The sequence below is a fragment of the Lepisma saccharinum genome, chromosome 25 (assembly GCF_977018435.1).
Source record: "Lepisma saccharinum chromosome 25, izLepSacc3.1, whole genome shotgun sequence".
In the NCBI taxonomy this organism is placed as follows: domain Eukaryota; kingdom Metazoa; phylum Arthropoda; class Insecta; order Zygentoma; family Lepismatidae; genus Lepisma; species Lepisma saccharinum.
Genome location: NC_139253.1, coordinates 32633406 through 32654051, shown reverse-complemented (window position 1 = coordinate 32654051; position 20646 = coordinate 32633406). Strand labels below are relative to the sequence as shown.

At 37.2% G+C, this 20646-nt stretch overlaps 1 protein-coding gene across 3 annotated transcripts; it reads right to left on the bottom strand.

The window, feature by feature from the left end:
- Positions 1 to 4382: 4382 nt before the first annotated feature.
- LOC145978883 (uncharacterized) lies at positions 4383 to 20276 on the bottom strand. Of its 3 annotated transcripts, none has more exons than XM_083111802.1 (3): positions 20146 to 20276; positions 10214 to 10685; positions 4383 to 7423 (listed from the first exon to the last, which is right to left on the bottom strand). In XM_083111802.1, exons 2-3 carry the CDS (start codon positions 10661 to 10663, stop codon positions 5657 to 5659), a joined length of 2217 nt encoding a protein of 738 aa, XP_082967928.1. In that variant the 5' UTR covers positions 10664 to 10685; positions 20146 to 20276; the 3' UTR covers positions 4383 to 5656. The 3 variants fall into 3 exon arrangements, with proteins under 3 accessions (XP_082967928.1, XP_082967926.1, XP_082967927.1); XM_083111800.1 differs by lacking the exon at positions 20146 to 20276 and adding an exon at positions 19692 to 20043; XM_083111801.1 differs by lacking the exon at positions 20146 to 20276 and adding an exon at positions 19978 to 20029.
- Between the last annotated feature and the right edge of the window lie 370 nt (positions 20277 to 20646).

Below are 20646 nucleotides of genomic sequence, written 5' to 3'. Positions count from 1 at the left end.
ATATTAAAAAACGTCTGAAAATGAAAATAAAATTTAACAAATTTTTGTTCATTGAAAAGAGGAAGTTTTGTAGATTTAAGAAATATGTGGTTTAATAAAAACAAATTAAAAATATTTTTGCTATGATTTTTTTAAAAACAACCAAAAACCGCAGACCAGAGGTAACAATGCTGTGTTATGAGGTCAGACCCGAATGTGTTAACCTATTGTTTTAAATTTTGTTCTCCTGTTCAAAACTGATGATATATTTATTATTATATAATTGTACAGTAGTGATCAAAACTACTTCCTCAACATTAGTCTTAATCCATATTGCTTTAATAAATGCTATGTGCCACTTAAGGTGAAATTTGTTTATCAATTTACTTAGTGGCATAATCTTGTTCCATCTGTAAATAATCCCATATTAAGGACGTGGAGCAACTTTCTTTGACAAATAAATAATTTCCAATGCCTGATGTTTCGAAATCCCTGACATAGAGTTTTCAGACACATGAAGCACATTAGCAGGAAAAATAGCCGAGATGCAGTGTCAAGTGTGAATGTTGTTGCTTTTCATCACAATAATTAAGATGTCATCGAAGAAACTTGTACTCCATCAATAGTGACGTAGAGAAAAGGTACGTAACTAATCTATAGCACATCTGATATATTTATATTGCTTTAGAACTATTCAGTGTGTATTTTTCTGATGAATAATATAGTTTTTCAGGAGTATGGTCATCTCTGCACAGTTCGGTAGCAGATCTACTGTCTTGTGTCAAGTAAGTAAGTTAGCCATTTAATATCTAGGTTAATATGCTATAGTTTGTTCTTTCTCATTTTTGCAAGGCAAACCTAGTTTAACCCTCCGTTGGTATACGTGCAAGTGCAGCGCTCACCCTAGAATATAATTGTAAGTTTCTCAGGCCCAGGTGATGATATCACTTTCTGCTCTTGTGTAGCTGTCTTTTGTAATATCTATGGCCAGATAATACCACTTATAAGTTGTGGCATTGTTCTTAGTCTGTCCAGACGTGCCATTTTCATTACAATCCATGTTTTGTGAGCATTACGCTCGCATGTATACAAACCGCGTAACCATTTTCTGCACACATATTTTATTTCTGTGTACACTGAATTTGTGTTGTATCACTGTTTTCTGTTTTGATTATTCGGTGATTATTAAAAATTGTTGTTTTTTTCTTCATAATAGGTAATGAATAATATTGCAAACCAAGAATATCATTTTCTTATTATATAATAAATAAAATACATTTTAACTTATAAGTGATATACAGGGTGACTTGTAATTAGATGTATTCCCTGAAAGGGGTTAAAGTAGAGGCAATTTGCAATAAATTTGACTATATGATACCCTGTCCGAAAATTAGTAGTTTTCGAGATAATCGAATTTCTATTGTTTTTTTAAAAAAAATGACATTTTCCACATAAAAAGATGAATTGAGAAAAACTGCTCATTGTATGGCACATATTTCAGCATTTTCTGATAGCTAACAAATAAGTGGTTCATTGAAAAAAAAGTTTTTTCCCAAATAATAATCACATGTAAGTAACGGGTGAGTCTAAACTTACAAGTGGTGATAAAAAATACACTTAGTTTACTAGGCAACATATTAATAACAAAAATGGTATGACACGAAGCGTACAAATTACTTAAATTACTTCCTTCAGTCATCAGCTATCGAACAAGGTACAAATGTTGCTAACATTCACATTTGTGTACAAGAAATAACACTTGATTCATTTTCGTGTGAATGGAATCAATGAACATTACACGTCTTGCTCAAACTGGGCACCTCCATTACGAATGCAGGCACAGAGGTTTTTACAGACATTTGGTCTCGTAACTCGTGATGTGATGGTGTCCTTGATGTGTTGACCAGCTGTTAAGATCCTCTCCCTGAGCTCTTCTTGCGAATTTACCGGTATCTTGTAAACTAAGTCTTTCATGTGGCTCCAAATGTAAAAGTCGCAAGGCGTCAAATCGATCGGGAGATTGAGCTGGGCAGCTATCATGCTGGTAAATCATGTCACGTCTTGTAGCTACAGGCATATCCTCCAACAACATTGCCATCCCGTTCCTCAAAAAATGTTCATAAGTGATGCCATTTAAGATTTGGGGCAGGAAAAGTTGCTTGATCAAATGATTGTTCATGATGCCCATCCATACTTCTGCCTGGGCATGCGACAGTGGCTGGATAAAACTTACCCAAAGAAATGGATTGGCCTATGCAGCCAGATTCCCCGGCCAGCTCGATCCCCCGATTTATCGCCTTGCAACTTCTTAATTTGGGGCCACATGAAAGACTTAGTTTACAAGACACCAATAAACTCGCAAGAAGGGCTCAGGGAAAGGATCTCAACAGCTGGTCAACACATCAAGTACACCATCACATCACGAGTTACGAGACGAAATGTCCATAAAAACCTCCGTGCCTGCATTCGTAACGGAGGTGCTCACTTTGAGCAAGACGTGTAATATTCTTTAATTGTAATGTTCATTGGTTCCATTCACATGAAAATGAATCAAGTATTATTTTTCTTGTACACAAATGTGAATGTTAGCAACATTTGTACCTTGTTGGATAGCTGATGACTCAAGGAAGTAATTTAAGTAATTTGTACGCTTCGTGTCATACCATTTTTGTTATTAATATGTTGCCTAGTAAACTAAGTGTGTATTTTTTTATCACCACTTGTAAGTTTAGACTCACCCGTTACATGTGCTTGTTATTTGGTAATTTTTTTTTCAACAAACCACTTATTTGTTAGCTATCAGAAAACGCTGAAATATGTGCCATACAGTGAGCAGTTTTTTCTCAATTCATCTTTTTATGTGGAAAATTGTCATTTTTTAAAAAACTATAGAAATTCGATTATCTCAAACTACTAATTTTCGTACAGGGTATCATATGGTCAAATTTATTGCAAATTGCCTCTACTTTAACCTCTTTCAGGGAATACATCTAATTACAGGTCACCCTGTATATATATTCATATTTGGACCTCTCATATAGTTACGGCCTTTTGTAGTTGAACTATAAACTTTTAACCCTTACAGAAAAGGAAACAGGTAAACCCATACCACTTCGTATATGATACCTAGTACTCTTGTTAGAAAACAATCACAAAGAATTTATAACAAAGTATCTAATAGAGAAACACTAGTGTAACCTTGGAAATGGCTTTTTTTTTTTTCATGTAGGAGTAACAAAAAAAAAAAAAAAAAAAGGAAGGACTAGATTCTACGAAGTGTTCCCAACATCGAGGAGATGGGGTTTCGCTGTTACTATCCCAACATCGAGAAGATAGGGTTTTATTAAAGAAAAAGGTCTAGTTACCTAAATATCTCTCGCTCGGAAGCAGAGTGGGTCCTCTCACTAAAGTGGAATAAATTTGTCTCACCAGAAGGGGGAGTGGGATATATTTTTCTCTCTCCTGTTAGGAAGAATTTACCTCTCTCGTCCAAGGACTGAGTCAATCTCAGCTGCTAGCCCCACTCTTGCCTTTATATTGGGTCGACGACGCTAGCGTAAGCAAGTGGATGAAATATAAACTATTAAAAGTACATTCTTACATTAAATATTAAGTAAGTTTACCAAATTAGAGGTGTAACCTGTTTTAAAATTGATACATTTCTTATTACTTATTTTTATCAGAAAGGTCACAAAAATAGAGGTGTGACTCATACAAATTGTGACGAGATGGGTTCGTTACAAAGTATTGACCATTTTCATAAAATTTTCTCTTGCATTCTGCATGTTTTTAAGGATTGTCCTGCCTTTTGTTTCAATTCTTGAGGCTCTGATTGCATAAAACAAAGAGAAGAGTATAAACATGGTGACGGACAATTTGTGTGGTAACACTTATGCATCCCACTGTACAGAAGCTTCACTTCAGGCACATTTCCAAGCTCAAATGCAGAACTGTGAAGATTGAGAAGTAATTGACCAAATAAGTCCTGATCTGGAGCTTCAGATTCTGAAGACCTTCAGACTAAAATGCAATACTCATTACATTATCTGTGGTGGAGGCACATAGTGGTTCGGATCCCACTTTAAACTGTAGGTCTGGTCCCGATTAGCATTTCTGTGCAAAAAGTGGACTTAAAACAACAAATCAATCAATAATTACATTATCTCCTCTAGTAATATTTGTTCTTTTCATTTTCGCTGTTGTATGACAGAATTACTAATGCCATAATTTATTTAATATAGATGTGACAAAGACCCATATAATAAATGCAAGACAAGCTAATTTATTATACTGAGAGTATATTTACACATTTAGTAGGGCTTTTTTTAATAACTAAAGAAATGAGTTTAAAAATTAAGAGTTTAGTACAGATATTTATTTGGAAAATAAGTACAGCATGGTCTTAATCCACTTCTGATGTTAACAACAGCATTCACATTTGTTAATAAATAAACTATTTACATTTTTTTTCTATAAATAAGGGTGCTTTACATGAGATCATCCAGTAATATCTCTCAAAATAAACAAATATAATATTTCAAAACTACGAAATAAAACATTTATGCTATTTACATGAGCTGTGTAATATTAGAAAAGAATTTTGAATGACACATTGAAACAAGTTTGAAGTTATTTTTATATCAATGAGAATAACCATCCATAAATTAAAATTCACACCCAGGATACACTTAAAAAAGTGTACTTTTGTATTATTATATGAGCAGTGATTCTAAGATCATAAACTGAGATTTTTTGTGAATTTTGTTTCTAATATCCTATCACCAATGGTGGGGAAATTAAGCATAGCATGTTACAAGATTAGGATCCCTGATTTGAACCCTGGGTGAGACATAATGAAAAGTTCTAGGATTGAACTCAAACGATGCAGTTTTGAAGGAATATTGCTCACTGTACTTAACATCTTACCTTGGTTTTCATCAAAGGGTAGTGAACATCTTTTCTTGGTTATCATCAAAGGGTAGTGAATTGAGGTGTCTTTCTGCTTTTTATATGTAAAGGTAAAGTTTCCCGTGCATATAGCACCAGGCCGTAAAGGCACATTTAGGGGAAATGGGAGTAAGACCCCATACATTCTCGATGTTAGCCATTTTGGATGTGATGTGATCAACATATGCTCTGGCTGCCTTTACCCCCTGCTATTCATTGAATTTGAAGCTGGGTGAGCCTCAGATCTGCTTTATGCGGGGACAAGGCTGGAAAAGTTCCCACCTTAGATCACCCACCCCCGAAATCGAACCCAGGTTTCCCGGCAGTCAGGTGCCCTACCGACTTGACCACTGTGGCTCTTTTCTTTGTGTTTTTATACCACCTTCAACTGTAGGTCCAGTTCATTAACCTTTATGTGCATAAAGAGTGCTTCAAACAACTTTACCACTGGTATATAGAGAAAGAAGGTAAGCAATGGTTGCTATGTTGTTGATCATGTACTCTACAGTCCAGATTTAATTGCATTTTATCTGCACCTTCTCTGTTGTTATCATCACACCTGTGAGACTAAATTCAAATGAACACATGACCAAAAGTGTTCCAACGTACAATGACATATTTTTGAATTTATAAGTTTATGTCAAGACACCAGTGCATCATGAATTAATGGTTACATGTGAGCAAATTATTCCTCATAGCAGAAATGCGCTAGAAATAATAGAAGTAGTCTTCAACCATTATTTGTTTTTTCTTTATCATCTGGTATCTTTATTTCAATGAATTGAATTGCCTGATTTGTCTGCTTGACGTGGACATTTTCGCCTACAGCTAGAGACTGAATTTTAGCCTCGCAGAAAGAAGCTCCAGGCACAGGTGTATCATGGGATGGAACTGGGATCAGTAACATACGTGCATTTCCTTTCTCACTATCACTTTTGCTTTGATAGGTCTCTTCCGCAAGTCCTTCAACATCTGTACAATCGGTGAAATGAACCTGTCCATCGATAATCACATGCTGCACTTCGTCTTTTTCTCCTTCGCAACCTGCACCATTTTGAATTTTGCAATATACATGACCTGCTTCCTCCCCCGATATAATAATATGCTGCTCAGCACCTTCAATATAAATCCTTGTATCGTTTAGATCCTGATTACCTTCGAACACAACCATTGTCTTATCTTTCTCTGAAAGAGCAACACTGGATTGATTAACTACAATTGTATCACTATTATGACCCTGAGACTTCATATGAGTCAATAGCTGAGGTTTACGCATAAACCCTACACCACAGGCTACACATTCATATGGCTTTTTTTCACTATGTGTAAACCTATGTGCATTTCGGTTGTCCTTACCGTGAAATGCCTTTCCGCAAATCTCACATTTGTATGGCTTTATACCAGTGTGGATAAGCATGTGTTTTTTTAAATGGCCAGGATACACAAATGCTGCATTGCATAATTCACATTTGTGTGGACGTTCCCCAGTGTGTACACTTTTGGTGTGGTAGTCGAGTAATCGCCGTCTTTTGAAACCTCTCCCGCACATGTCACATTTGTAGCGGCGGTCATCAAAGTGTGTTGCCCTTTTGTGAAGTCTCAGATTGCTACGTTTCCCGAAACTAGTCCCGCATATTTCACATTGGAAGGGCTTTTCACCAGAATGAGTGCGTTCGTGATCATCAACCTCCATTTTTCTTGTGAATGCTTTCCCACATACACTGCATATGTATGGCTTATAACCAGAATGGATCATTTTATGAACTTTCAGGCTGTTTGCCGATGCAAATTTCTTATCACAAGAGTCGCAAGCAAAATTATTTTTCTGTGTATGAACTCTCATGTGGCGGACATGACGTTGAGATGAGGAAAATGTTTTTGGACAATGTGGGCATTTTAATAATTGTGATTGTTCTAAATGGTGCTTCATGTGGGCATTATAATTCGACTTTAATCTAAAACACTTTAAACACTCCTCGCACTTGAATAAACTGACAGTTTCGGCATGCGATTGTAAGTGTTTGTCCAATAAATCCTGACTAGTGCAGGTTTCCCCGCATTCAGAACAAGCAAAAAATAAATTGGCTTTATGTTCCACAATTTTATGCTTCTTAATGTCTCTTGAATTCTTAAACATTTTCTCACATACTTCACACTGGAAATCACCATCTTTGGTTTCTTCATGTTCTACCATATGGCACATGAAATCAGCCTTCCTGGTAAAATCCAAATTGCATACATGACACAAATACAAAGTCTTGTTATGATCTCTCTTGAAGTGTTCAATCGTAAATTTCACATTTGGAAATTTCGAGTGGCACAATAAACAAACATACTGATCCCCTTCCTTGTTTATACATTTTTCATTAGTCTCCCTTTCATTCACTTGTGTTAATAAATAATTACTTTCTCTCTCTTTGGTAGGATCTGTTTTAATAACAATTACTTCTAATTCCTTTTCCACTCTTGATTCATCAGCAGTAGTTGTTGCATTTTCCTGTACAAAAAAAAACAAAAGAAGTACAATATAATGATGAAATCATATATTCAAAATCAAAATGCTATACTTTTTTTTTGTTTGTATGTACACAACCTTTATGGACCGATTGTGCAATTTGGTAAAGTAACTCCCCCTTTCCAATTAGTGGCCTGGACCGATTGTGCAATTTGGTAAAGTAACTCCCCCTTTCCAATTAGTGGCCATTACAGGAAGAAATTAGTAACTTGCACAATTTTTGTGCACTGTTTCATTGGCATTGACCATTGAAATGGCATGTTCAGTCTACCAACATTTTTTTTCTTACTGGTATGAACTTTTAGAGGACATTTTGGTGCCACAAACTTTGGTGTCTGAGCATGTTGATGCCTTTCTCTTTACACACCCTTTCAACTCTGATGTCTGGCATTCACTTTCACTTTTCAGTTACTATAAATACTGAATGTGAGTTACTTCCTCATCGCTTAGAAAATTGCTTCATTAGTGAATAGCTCTCATGGTGAGAAGAAACTAATTCATTGCCCATAACTATTCCATGTAACATTGCTTGTATGTAAGGAACATAATAAAGAGAAATCAATTCAAAAGAACATTAATTTGTTTCTGTGCACAAAGTTACATCTTGCTTGCATGAAAATATCCTGGTGCCTAAGTGCCCAGTCGCCAAAATGTGTGGCTCCCCTTGTTGGACATCTAAGGGGATGTTGATTTGCTTTGACACACATGGGTTTCATTGTACACAGGAATTTTTACTTAACGCCATAGATGGTGGAAGCTCTTGCAATGTGTTGAGAAGCAACAGCGATGGAAAAATTGTTAGTAAAAGTCAGTTCTTTTCATCCTATTCCATAATTTATCAGGTATTTTTTTTTATTCACAACTGCAACTTTGGAGTTTTTTTCAATGCAAATTGGGGAAAAGACAAGATTTATCAGTTCCATTGAGACACTCATCGTATAGTTTTTTGCAAAGTAATAAGCAGTGCTTTCTTTCTGGCAGTACATAACTGTGTGCCATATAGGCACCTTTTTATAGGTGAGAATAAAGCTAATAACCTACATGGATGTACAATCATTTGTGAACATACTACAATATTTTGAGTAGTTGTTATGATGAACACAATAAGAAACAAACTTGAAGAGTGCCAGAAGAAAACCCACTTGTACAACTGTTACTTTACTGTCAAAGGGGCCAAGCTATGGAAACTGTTCTTGAGCTTTGGTTTTATGTAAGTCATAAAAAATTTAAATGTTATGGTTTGTGGACTATGCATTCTTTGTTTATCATGATTCATCTTGATTTTTTTCACAGCATAGTACAATCACTACCTGTGTTCAATAAAAAAGGTGTGTCATGACTGGCTGTGGAGATGTTCGATGTCAAATAATAATTTTGTAAAAACTATTTTAACCTTTTGACTAGTTTTCACCCTGAAGCAATAATAACTATGGTCATACAGGAACTAAAATCAATCCTGGCCTCAGGTACAAATAAACCGTAGCATTGACTATCATGCAGGTAAAAGAAAAAAGTAATGCAGTTTTGTAATTGTTAATCTCTGGTTCAAAGGTAGGCCTGCATGTGCTGGTTTACGCTCTTTGCATAGCCCTAGACTTTTCGGATTTCACACTTGTGGACAGTGAAATCCACAACAAGCGTCAACATAAACACAACTGAAAGGTGAGGAAAAAAAAATCTTCCTTCAGACTTTTATTTTATTCAAACACTTAAACTTGGTAGACACATTGTGTCACATTCATATTTTTTTTTTCAATGTTGCTTTGTGATTATGGCTTCAAAGAATGAATTATGACCTTTTTAGAGGTTTGCTTTCTATAGTCGGACTTCAAAAGTGAAGAATCTCGATAAACTGATATTATGTCAGGTATTAATTCTTTGAATGTTAGATATGATGGTTCTTCATTAGCATGCAATGCTAATTCAACATTATCCACTGTTTAATGCTTCTATACTTACCTGAAGTTGAACTTTACATTGGATATCTAATAATTCTCTGAATGTTAATACAATGAGTTAAAAATAGGTACAAATAGTAGAGGCATTAGGTAATGGATAATGTCCAATTATACTGCTTGCATTTCCAGCTGACAGGTGGGAAACAAATGCGATCAATTGAATTCTCTTCAACTGACATCAGGCATTTTTGAGTCACAAGGCGCCGAAAGTTCCTGGCAGGACAAAACAAATGAGCGTCGGATAAACAGAATGTTGCCAAACATACTGTAAAATGGGAGAGTTGATCAGCGCCGTTACTGGATAAAAGTTGTACAATAGTACACAAAGCATGGAATTAGTACACCCGAATACTGTACAAACAAGCTAATAAAAACAGCAGACAAAAATAGACATACACTTGGCAACATTGCAATGGGAGAGTGATATATCCCTACAGATTTTACTTTGCAATTGAGGTTGTTGACACTCATCAAGCCACACACCCTCAAAGATAATTGGGGGACAGATGGAGCTATGAAGCAAAAGGTAGATCAGTAGCCAGTTGGGACCGTGGTCAGTAAAACATTTTGAAATTTTGAATCCAGTTGGTAGGGAGCATGTAGTAGAAAGTTGCCACATAAATAAAGTAACTTTATTCATTTTCTGTACCCACATGAAAACGTGCCTTTTCAAGAAAAAAATTATTGCAAAACATAATACCCTGGGTTTAGAAATGGAAAATGTAACTGTAAACAATTTGTTTGTTTGCTTTTTAATACAGCAAGAACATTAAATTACTAATGACACCTTTGGCAAATCATTAAATGTACATACCAAAACATTTTCTGTTGAAGATGGAAAACATTCTCTGTCCTGCTCAGTAGGTACATCTCCATCAACTACAGAACTGATTACTATCACAATGTTTTCCTGCTGTGCCTTTCCTATTTCTTGATTCCAAAATGTCAATGTTTCTTTATACTTTTGTTTGACTTTATGTTTCATATTATTTAGTTTTATTTCCACTTCATCAATGTCTACAAGGAGTCTGTAACAAATGTTGCACACCACACAACTGTGGACATTGTCATTTTTAATAGAATGTGATAATATTGATGAAAGTATATTGGCTAAATATTTTTTACACGATGAGCCAACAAGAGTTTGAAATATATTAATACTTCTTTGTGTTGTACCCACTCTAACATCACATACAAGACATGTACTGTTACTTGGAACAAAACTGTGATGTTGCTTTCCATTTTCAGATTCAGATGAAGCCATCAAATAACGTATATTCAGGCAACTGAAAAGATATGAAAATCATTAGCTTAAGGACATAATATCAAATTTTGAGTAAAAGTTTCATAAATACTTTATATCACCTGTACTTTAAGTTACTTATATGGAAATCATGCGTATGATTTTAGTTTGAGCCCAGGACCCATGCCAGCACACATCCGGTAAATTTCTCGTATCGGACAAACAGATTTCTTCAAATTTACAGGAGAAATTACTTACCCAATGCAGTTTCTTTATACTTGTGGAAGTTCGGGGAAGTGTTTTCTCGCATCGTTCATTGAATTTTGCCGGTAAATCATCTATTTTTCGATATAAATGTGTGACCGATGCACGAAAGCTCTTGCATCCATTTACTTACAGATGGATGTAGCCTGTATGTGATGATGTAATCCCGGTCAGTGTTTCCAAACACGTGTTTTTGTAACTGAAGAAGGTACATTTCCGCAAATGGTTTGTGGGGCTACGCATATTATTTTTTTTCGAAATCAATTTTTAACTATTGTAACCTATACGTGACCCTACCTAACCTAACCTTACAAGAAATGGTTCGTGGGGCTATGTATGAATGGTTCATGGGGCTATGCGTCAACGGTTTGTGGGGCTACATAGGTATTTTTGAGTGTGGTGGGGTGGAAACACTGCATGCCGAGTACGGTAGTGAAACTGTGAACGCCATTTTGCATGTTACCGATGGCAAAATGAAACAAAGAAAACTTACTAGATATGTCGCAAATGGAGCTTATTTCCGTGAAATAAGCAAAATGCCACCTTCAGCAATGTTTCTCAATGCAGAATACGTAAGTACGAATATTCAAATTAAATGAACTAGCAAATTTCAGCCGTTTGTCCGATACGAGAAATTTACCCATTTCTTTTATTAGGCCATGATTAATTTTAGTCTAGTAAATTTCTTTTTTTTTACGTGCTGTCACCTGTTTTCCCAATTTGTGCATGTCACATCAACACTGCATATCACTTGAGAATAAAATGCACATAAAATAGTTGGTGTAAATGTCACATTGTGTGAATGCTAAAGCTTCTGTAAATATCAGAATTCATTTGAAAATAATTTTATGCAGAATATTTTAAATAAACTTATTTTATGTTTAGTACTATTTGATAAGGAGAATAAGTTGAAATCCTACTAAGTTTTCAAGGAGGTTTCATACTATACAGGCTGGCCCCCGTGGCGGAGTCATTAGCACATCGCGCTGCGATGCTAGGAGTCCCGGGTTCGAATCCTGACTTGGGCATGGACGTTTGTGATGTCTATCAATTTCATCATATCATTACTCATCCCCATCTTCGCAAATTAGCCAAAAGTGGCACAAAAGGCGAAGTAAAATAAAGCAAATCAAATCATAATATACTGGGTGACAGTGTAAGCTGGCAGTAATGTATGAGCAGAAATACTAATCCTCTACTCTGGAATTGTTCACCATTCAGTGTTAAACTTCTCTAGAAACTCTGTATTAAAGTACTTTGGTGCAATCATTTCAGTTACTTCTTGTGAATAAATCTTTCGGCCATGTATATAATTTATGGATACACAGGCTTGCACATATATAATAAAAAAAGCAAGGTTACAGGGTATGTTGTGCTTTCACTGAAGATCCAACCATAACTGCAGACAGGAATGTGGATTCCAATGCACAGAGATTACTACATTCATTTTTACATGGCAATGTATGGTCAATGTACAGGGTGGCTCAATAAGTCACTTAACACCCCCAGTACAAGGCCACTGCAGCGCATAACATGGAAATGGTGATGACCAATCGTTATCAGGCCAAGGGGGAACCACATTGACGCCACCCGCGTGGTCGGCGGCCATCTTGATGTCCGCCATCTTGAATTCAACTTCAGAATTTTAAATGGGAAGGGGGTAACATGATATATCAAATCAGGCTAGAATTTCACGAGAAATGCAATGGTGAAGGTTTTTTCGGCGTATCTTGTACCAGTAAAAAGTTATGATTGAATTCTTGTACCAATTTGCTCCTTTTCGAAGTGTTAGAAAAATGCCTTAAAATTTGTTTAGCGCATCGGTAATGCATCGAGATCAAAGTGATGTCTAGGGAGAGAAGTTCACATGCCATTGTACAAGATTTTAATCGGATACATCCACGAAGAGCTGCGCATTATGAATGGTTGTCGCGAACAATTTACGGTGTGACGCTTCCATTGAATTAAAAGTCCTTCACAGTGACAGGGCTAATGTTTATGTTCATAAGGAAGTTCATAAACAGAATATGCGACCCTTGTCATCTGGTATCTAACTTTGGACAGAAACTGCTTCACAACGTTCCCATAGTGTTCTGGTGTTCCTCTTTATTGAAAAAGAAACTCTGTAAAAGTAACTTCTTCCATAAGCAAGGATGAAAAAACCTGTTTATTTAACAAATCCAAGTAGCCCTAAGCATTTAAGGTTCCGTTGATGGAAAATTGACTAACCAATCGTGTTCCACACAGCATGCCACACCATTAACTTACCAGCACTAACCACTCAGCTTTGATCTGTCGAAAATGACATTTTATCAGATAAAAAGCATCGAATATTCTGTTTATGAACTTCCTTATGAACATAAACATTAGCCTTGTCACTGTGAAGGACTTTTAATTCAATGGAAGCGTCACACTGTAAATTGTTCGCGACAACCATTCATAATGCACAGCTCTTCATGGATGTATCTGATTAAAATAATGTGCAATGGCATGCGAACATCTCTCCATAGACGTCACTTTGATCTCGATGCATTACCGAAGCGCTAAACAAATTTTAAGGCATTTTTCTAACACCTCGAAAAGGAGCAAATTGGTACAAGAATTCAGTCAACTTTTTACTGGCTAAAGATACATCGAAAAAACCTTCACCATTGCATTTCTCGTGAAATTCTAGCCCATTTTGATATGTCGCACGACCCCCTTCCCATTTAAAATTCTGAAGTTGAATTCAAGATGGCGGACATCAAGATGGCCGCCGACCATGTGGGTGGCGTCAATGTGGTTCCCCCTTGGCCTGATAACGATTGGTCATCACCATTTCCATGTTGCGCACTGCAGTGGCCTTGTACCGGGGGTGTTAAGTTACTTTTTGAGCCACCCTGTATGTCACTTCCTGGCAGGATGAAGGTTTAGTTACTTCAGGTGGCATACAATGGAAAAAAATAGAAATAAAGCAAAAATATCTCAGCATAACTAACATTGGAACAGTGTGTACGAATGTGTAGTATTTTTTGCCAATCCATCATTGCAATTACACTATCCCTCATTTACTGAAAAACTATATGTAGGGTAAAGTGGGCCACCAAAATACTGTAATTAGAGTTCAATTGAGCATTACACTTTACATAAGACAAACAATGAACAGATTTTTATTCATACATTTCTCCCAACCTGCTTCTCTGACAACACTGAATGTACCTCAGTAAAGCTTCTTGGCTTACATCTAGATTCAAAACTATCCTGGGATGTGCAAATAAACAAACTATGCTGCAAACTGGCCAGAGTCATCTTTCTTAGGTCCTGTGTAAGTGAGAATTTATTGATACAATCTTATCATGCATTCTTCCATAGCCATTTAACATCGTATCACGCCACGGGCGGAATCGAACCTAGGATCCGGGCATCATAAATAAATAAGCTAAATATGTTATAAAAAGTGTCCCGCTTCTTAAAAGCTCATCACGACAGCGACCACCTGGTGGAGGCACAAGTGGTTCGGATCCCACTTTAAACTGTAGGTCCAGTCCCGATTAGCCTTACTGTGCATAAAGTGGACTTAAAACAGCAACTCAAACGACAGCGACCTTCAGCGAAGTTGAAAAAACTCCGCTGACATTGCATTAGAAAATGAAATCAGGAATCAGCGTTTTTCCTCAGAATTTCCATTGCCAAAGGACGCGATCGAGTCAACCGTCGTAACGGCCGATAGTTCGAATTTCAGTTAAATAGGTCGTGAGAGAAAATCCCCTCGTGAAATGTATGACCAATTTTTCGTGGTTATTTTTTGCTCCCTGAGCTGTAAGTGTTACACAAGCGCATCATTACTGTTAACGATATTTAATGTCGATACTCGGCTTTAATTCACCCTCCCCCCTCCCATAGGTTAATCGACCTCATGTCAGGGCAATGCGGAGGAAAAGAAAACAGCATGTTTTCTTCAGTAGCCACTACCGACCAGGGCATAGCCCTGAGCCCCAGTTCTGTCACGGTTATCCGCGGCAGGTTGGCAATTTGGCACACGGAGCGTCCGTCATGTCCGATGTTGGACTTAAGGGATGCACATTGCACCCTTAAGGCGGCCAGCCTGGGCACGTCCGTTGACGAGCCCCTGTCATTCTGCTCCTGGTAACGCTGTAGTTCGTGCGAACCTGGTACCCTGGTCAGGCACCGATGGCTATGACAGAACTACCACCTGGGAAATTTTCTTCTTTCCCAGGCTTTTATCTACTTTTGAAATGAAATAAAATTTAGCATTTCTTTCTTAACAAGACTTTGGTCCGTCGCCTCTGTTAGTTCATCTATAAGCGATACACCCGGGCAGCAAGCAAGCTCCAGAACTTATTATTTTTACATTTGCCCAGACCGTGATTCTATTTTACTTATAACATATTCAATTAATTAATTAATATCACAATTTCTCTTCAAGTTACGGTATTCATTAATATTAGACATTCCTTAGCGTTACTTCACAGATTTCGTGTGGTTACCTAATCGCAACGTAGGTCATTAGCTCACTAAATATATAGAGACAAAAGTTAAAGATTGTTTAACTTAAGGTAAAACTGATTGTCACTTTTCATTAAATAACAATGAAGTTTTGCAAATTTTGTCTATAATTATGATCAATCAAGCAGAATCTTTATAGCCCTCCCCTTTAGGAAATAATCACGTTTTACATTCAGTTATATTACAATATGTTTCAACGTGCGTGCAGGTTTAATCTCCGCCTAGGCAGCTCGATTGCAGATTTATTCGTTGTTTTACTACACGAAGCGCTAGAATCTCTCCGTCTAAGGTCGGCTGAGCTTAGAGTTTCAACGTGTCATATTCCACAGTCACGGGTGTCTGGTATCAAAGCTGGTGATGTGAATTGTCAGGCCTGACTTAGCTTGAACCCCCCCACCAATGAGTCTGGTGAAGACGATCAACACACGACGGCTTAAGGGAATTGCAAATAAACAAAGTATGCTGCAAACTGGCCAGAGTCATCTTTGTATTAAATAAACTTCTGGTCCTGTGTAAGTGAGAATTTATTGATAGAATCTTATCATGCATTCTTCCATAGCCATTTAACATATGGAATTTTATTATGGGGTAACTCGTCAACTGCTGGCAATGTATTCATTTGGCGGAAAAAAGCAGTAAGAAATATGGCTGGAATATTCAACCAATCTGTTTCATGCAAAACCCTTTTCAAACAATATAAAATCATGACTGTTTCATGCATATATTTAGCAGCCTAATATTTATCAATGAAAATTTTCATGATTTCAACTTAAGACACTCTGTACATAGACACAACACAAGATTCAGTAATAAGTTAGACATACCATCAACCAGGCTAAGCAAAGTTCAAAATAGTTACAAACACATAGGAATTAAACTTTCAACCAGCTGCCAGAGACAGCTCATTATGCACCACTTAAAAAATTTAGAAGAGTGCCACAAGACTGGCTAAGAGAAAAATTTTCTACTCAATAGATGAATTTATGTTAGTCAAAATATGACTTAAATTTCTAAAACTCATATGTAATACCACCCTCCCCATATTCACCTTATATATTTATATGTTTATGTTATTCTTGTATAACATATTATAGGTCATGCTATGTTTATACTATGCTTTTCTGTTTGTCTATACTATTCTTGTATTATGTATTATATTTGACGACATCTATTGCATTATTGTAATGCTTAACGATGAATAAACATATCGATTGATTGATGGTAAAATTGTAAACATTTTAAAAATTTATTGTTTCTGGGGATTATATTTCGGTAAATATGCGATATCACCCGGATGGATTTCTTCAAATTTACAGGAGAAAGTACTTACTGAAATGAGTTTCTTGAGCATTCTGGACGTTCTTGGAGGTATTTTCTTTCACGGGAAACTAAAAACTTCGTATTTGAATGCTGCCGAACAAGAATTAATCACTTTTTATGTAAGAAACTTGCATTGCCTGCCATATTATGCCGTTGTTTCCATTGTGTGCGTGCAGATGGCGAGAGCGTCGAAAGTCACACGGTCTCGTCAGTGTTTCCAAACGTGCATTTTTTTACGAGAATTTTGTTTTCTTTTTTTTTAACTACGCTTACCTAACCTAACCCAACCTAACCTTGCCAGAAATGGTTTTTAGGGCTATCGTGAATGGTTTTTTGGGGCTATCCGTCAGTGATTTGCGATGACATAATGAACACGAAAGTAGGTATTTTTCGGTTAAGAAGGTTGAAACACTGCATACCCACTCCAAAACGACAAAACACAAGCACGGCGCAATGATCCATGATGAGTGCATCCCATATTGTCTGTTACCCAAGCGGAACAAGGAAGACAAATAATCACTCGTAATATGAAAAGTTAACACTATTTTATGGAAAAAGGCATAACTTCACCTTAAAGAATGTTCCGCAATGCAGAAAAGGTAAGTACCAGTGGTAAAATTAAGGAAATAAAGGAGTTAAAGGTGTGCAGGCGTTATCGCATATTTACCTATATTTCAAAGGTGAGGTGGCAGTTTCCCACAACGGTTAACCTTCAGAGGGTATTATAATACAGTGTTTAGATGTACCAAAGGTAAGAGTCTAGTTTACGTCCTTTTCATAAGGAATATGTGTCATATATATCGTTGGAAGTGTTATTGTATAAGGAATTCAACAAACTAAATCCCAAGGCGTGGAAATATTTCCTGGAGGAGAAAATCGAGAAAAACCGATGTTGTCCGGATATGCATAACTGAACGTACTGAGGACATTTTTCGATGATGAAGCACATATTTAGGGGTGAAATGAGATTAAAATTTCGGTAACCACCAAACGTCTCTAATTCCCTTATTTTCGTATTTTTAACATTGATACTTACATATTCTGCATTCGTAAGGATTCTTCTATTTCGCATTTCGTTTTTTGCAGGCAAATAATCTCAATTTTCGAAATATGGAGTATTTTTATTTTCTTCGCTTTTGCTTGCGTTACACGCGATATGGCGGAGAAATCTTGACTAGCGTAGTCCATGATCAGTGGTTATGCAGTGTTGCGACCTTCTTCATAGCAAAATATCTAGGTACTAGTATGGAGAATACGTAAGTATGAATGTGGAAAATACGAAAATAAGGGAATTAGAGACGTTTGGTGGTTACTGACATTTTAATGATATGGATAACAACATAGGCCTTTAGCCTAAAAATAAACTTCAGTCCGCTGACGTCAGAACGCAAGGTAGCAAGAGTGTTGTGCGATAAGTGATTGAAATAAAACAAAGCAACTGAAACCATTGGCGCGTGGATAGGTTAGTAGGGCCACGCAAAGGTTTCAATAGTGAAAAAGATAGCCCCACGAACCATTGGCGCTAGCCCCACAAACCATTGGCACGTGGATATGTTAGTAGGGCCACGCAAAGGTTTCAATAGTGAAAAAGATAGCCCCACGAACCATTGGCGCTAGCCCCACGAACAATTGGCGCGTGGATAGGTTAGTAGGGCCACGCAAAGGTTTCAATAGTTAAAAATATAGCCCCACGAACCAATGGCACGTGGATAGGTTAGTAGGGCCACGCAAAGGTTTCAATAGTTAAAAATATAGCCCACGAACCATTGGCGCTAGCCCCACAAACCACTGGCGCGTGGATAGGTTAGTAGGGCCACGCAAAGGTTTGAATAGTGAAAAAGATAGCCCCACGAACCATTGGCGCGTGGATAGGTTAGTAGGGCCACGCAAAGGTTTCAATAGTTAAAAATATAGCCCCACGAACCATTGGCGCTAGCCCCACGAACCATTGGCGCTAGCCCCACAAACCACTGGCACGTGGATAGGTTAGTAGGGCCACGCAAAGGTTTCAATAGTGAAAAAGATAGCCCCACGAACCATTGGCGCTAGCCCCACAAACCATTGGCGCTAGCCCCACGAACCATTGGCGTGTGGATAGGTTAGTAGGGCCACGCAAAGGTTTCAATAGTTAAAAATTGGTTTCGAAAAAAATATTCGTAGCCCCACACACCATTCTCGGATAGCCCCACGAACGATTCACGGATAGCCCCACGAACCATTCACGGATAGCCCCACGAACCATTCATAAATAGCCCCACAAACCATTCACGGATAGCCCCACGAACCATTCATGGATAGCCCCACGAACCATTCACGGATAGCCCCATGAACCATTCACAGATAGCCCCACGAACCATTCACGGATAGCCCCACGAACCATACATAAATAGCCCACGAACCATTCATAAATAGCCTTAGAGATACTGGGCGAAAGGGGGGGTTATAGCCCCCATCAACCTCACATTGAGCACGCCACTGATCCTGTGCACGTCATGTTGTCGCAAGTTCGTAATCAGAAATGATGAACAGTAACTCACGTTTATTTACGTTCTAGAACTGTTACACAGTTACAAAACCGCGTATTTGGAAACACTGACCGGTTGTTACGTCATGAAACGCTCGCAAATATTTGGTTCACGTAGTAGACGGACATCAAGGGAACAGCTTTCGTGCATTGGAGTGACATTAATGTCGAAAATTACATGATTTACCGGCAAAAAAATTTCAACGAGGTGAAAACAAACTTCCAAGACCTTCCTAAAGTATAAATAAACCCATTTCGGTAAGTACTTTCTCCTGTAAAATTGAAGAAATACGTTTTGGGGATACGAAAATTTTACCGAAATGAGTGCTAATGGAACCTAACCTAACATGCCTAACATAACCTCGTAGGCATACCTCGTTCCCGTGAATGGTGTGACAAAATGTAAAAAGAAAAACTTACTTGGTACTTACTTACCCTACGGATGCCGTAGTGGCGGCTGTCTGCTAGCACGGTTTTGTAAGCGGGCAAGAAGGACGTAAACTAGACTCTAGCCGTACCAAATTAATTGGGTATGCAAGAATGTGAACATGGGAAGTGTTCCAAACATCAAGATTTATTTAGCATGATCGATGTGGAAAATCCAAATTGGGGGGAGATCCAGTAAATAATGAAATTTGTGCATGCACTTTTGTGGTATGTTCATTTAAAGTTTATTTAACAGACACATATATCCACCACAATCCATTATGTTCGTATTCACCTCAAATATTAATATACTAAAACAAGCACTGGTCCGAAAAACAAATATAAACAGAAACAAAACAAGTTCGTTTCGTTCTGAGGGTTTCACTTCACGAGCTAATTGGTAATGGACATGGCACCAGACAACAACAATGTGGAAAACTTGGTTTTTAAGAATAATACTAACCTTTCCTTTTATACTATTAATATTGAATTGGTGAATTATAATTTCATAATTGAAAACTGTAAAAATATTTCATTTGTGATATTCTAAGAAATCAAACAAAATGCATTGTGCTCCTTCTTGCTGGATTTGATGTCATCTCTATAACCAACCAAAGTCTTATATAATATTTGAACGATTTTAAGGACAAGATATAAAAGTTCTAAGCTGAAAGATGCCAAATAGGCTAGTTGTCTTAAATTGCTTTACGTAAGTACTAATATTCCAATTTATTAATGCAATCGCGCTGTATACATTATGGTATACTTCACTGACGCTTCGGCGGGTCTCACTTGTTGCACAACACTTGAGCTACCTTGTGTTCTGACGTAACGGGAGTAAGTTTTTTAATTTTAGGCTAGATGCCTACGTTGTCAGGTTAGGCTAACTAGGTTTAGTCCTCTTAGCCTAAATAATAATTTTTCATTGTATTTATGCTAATGGAACGTAATCTAACAGGCCTAA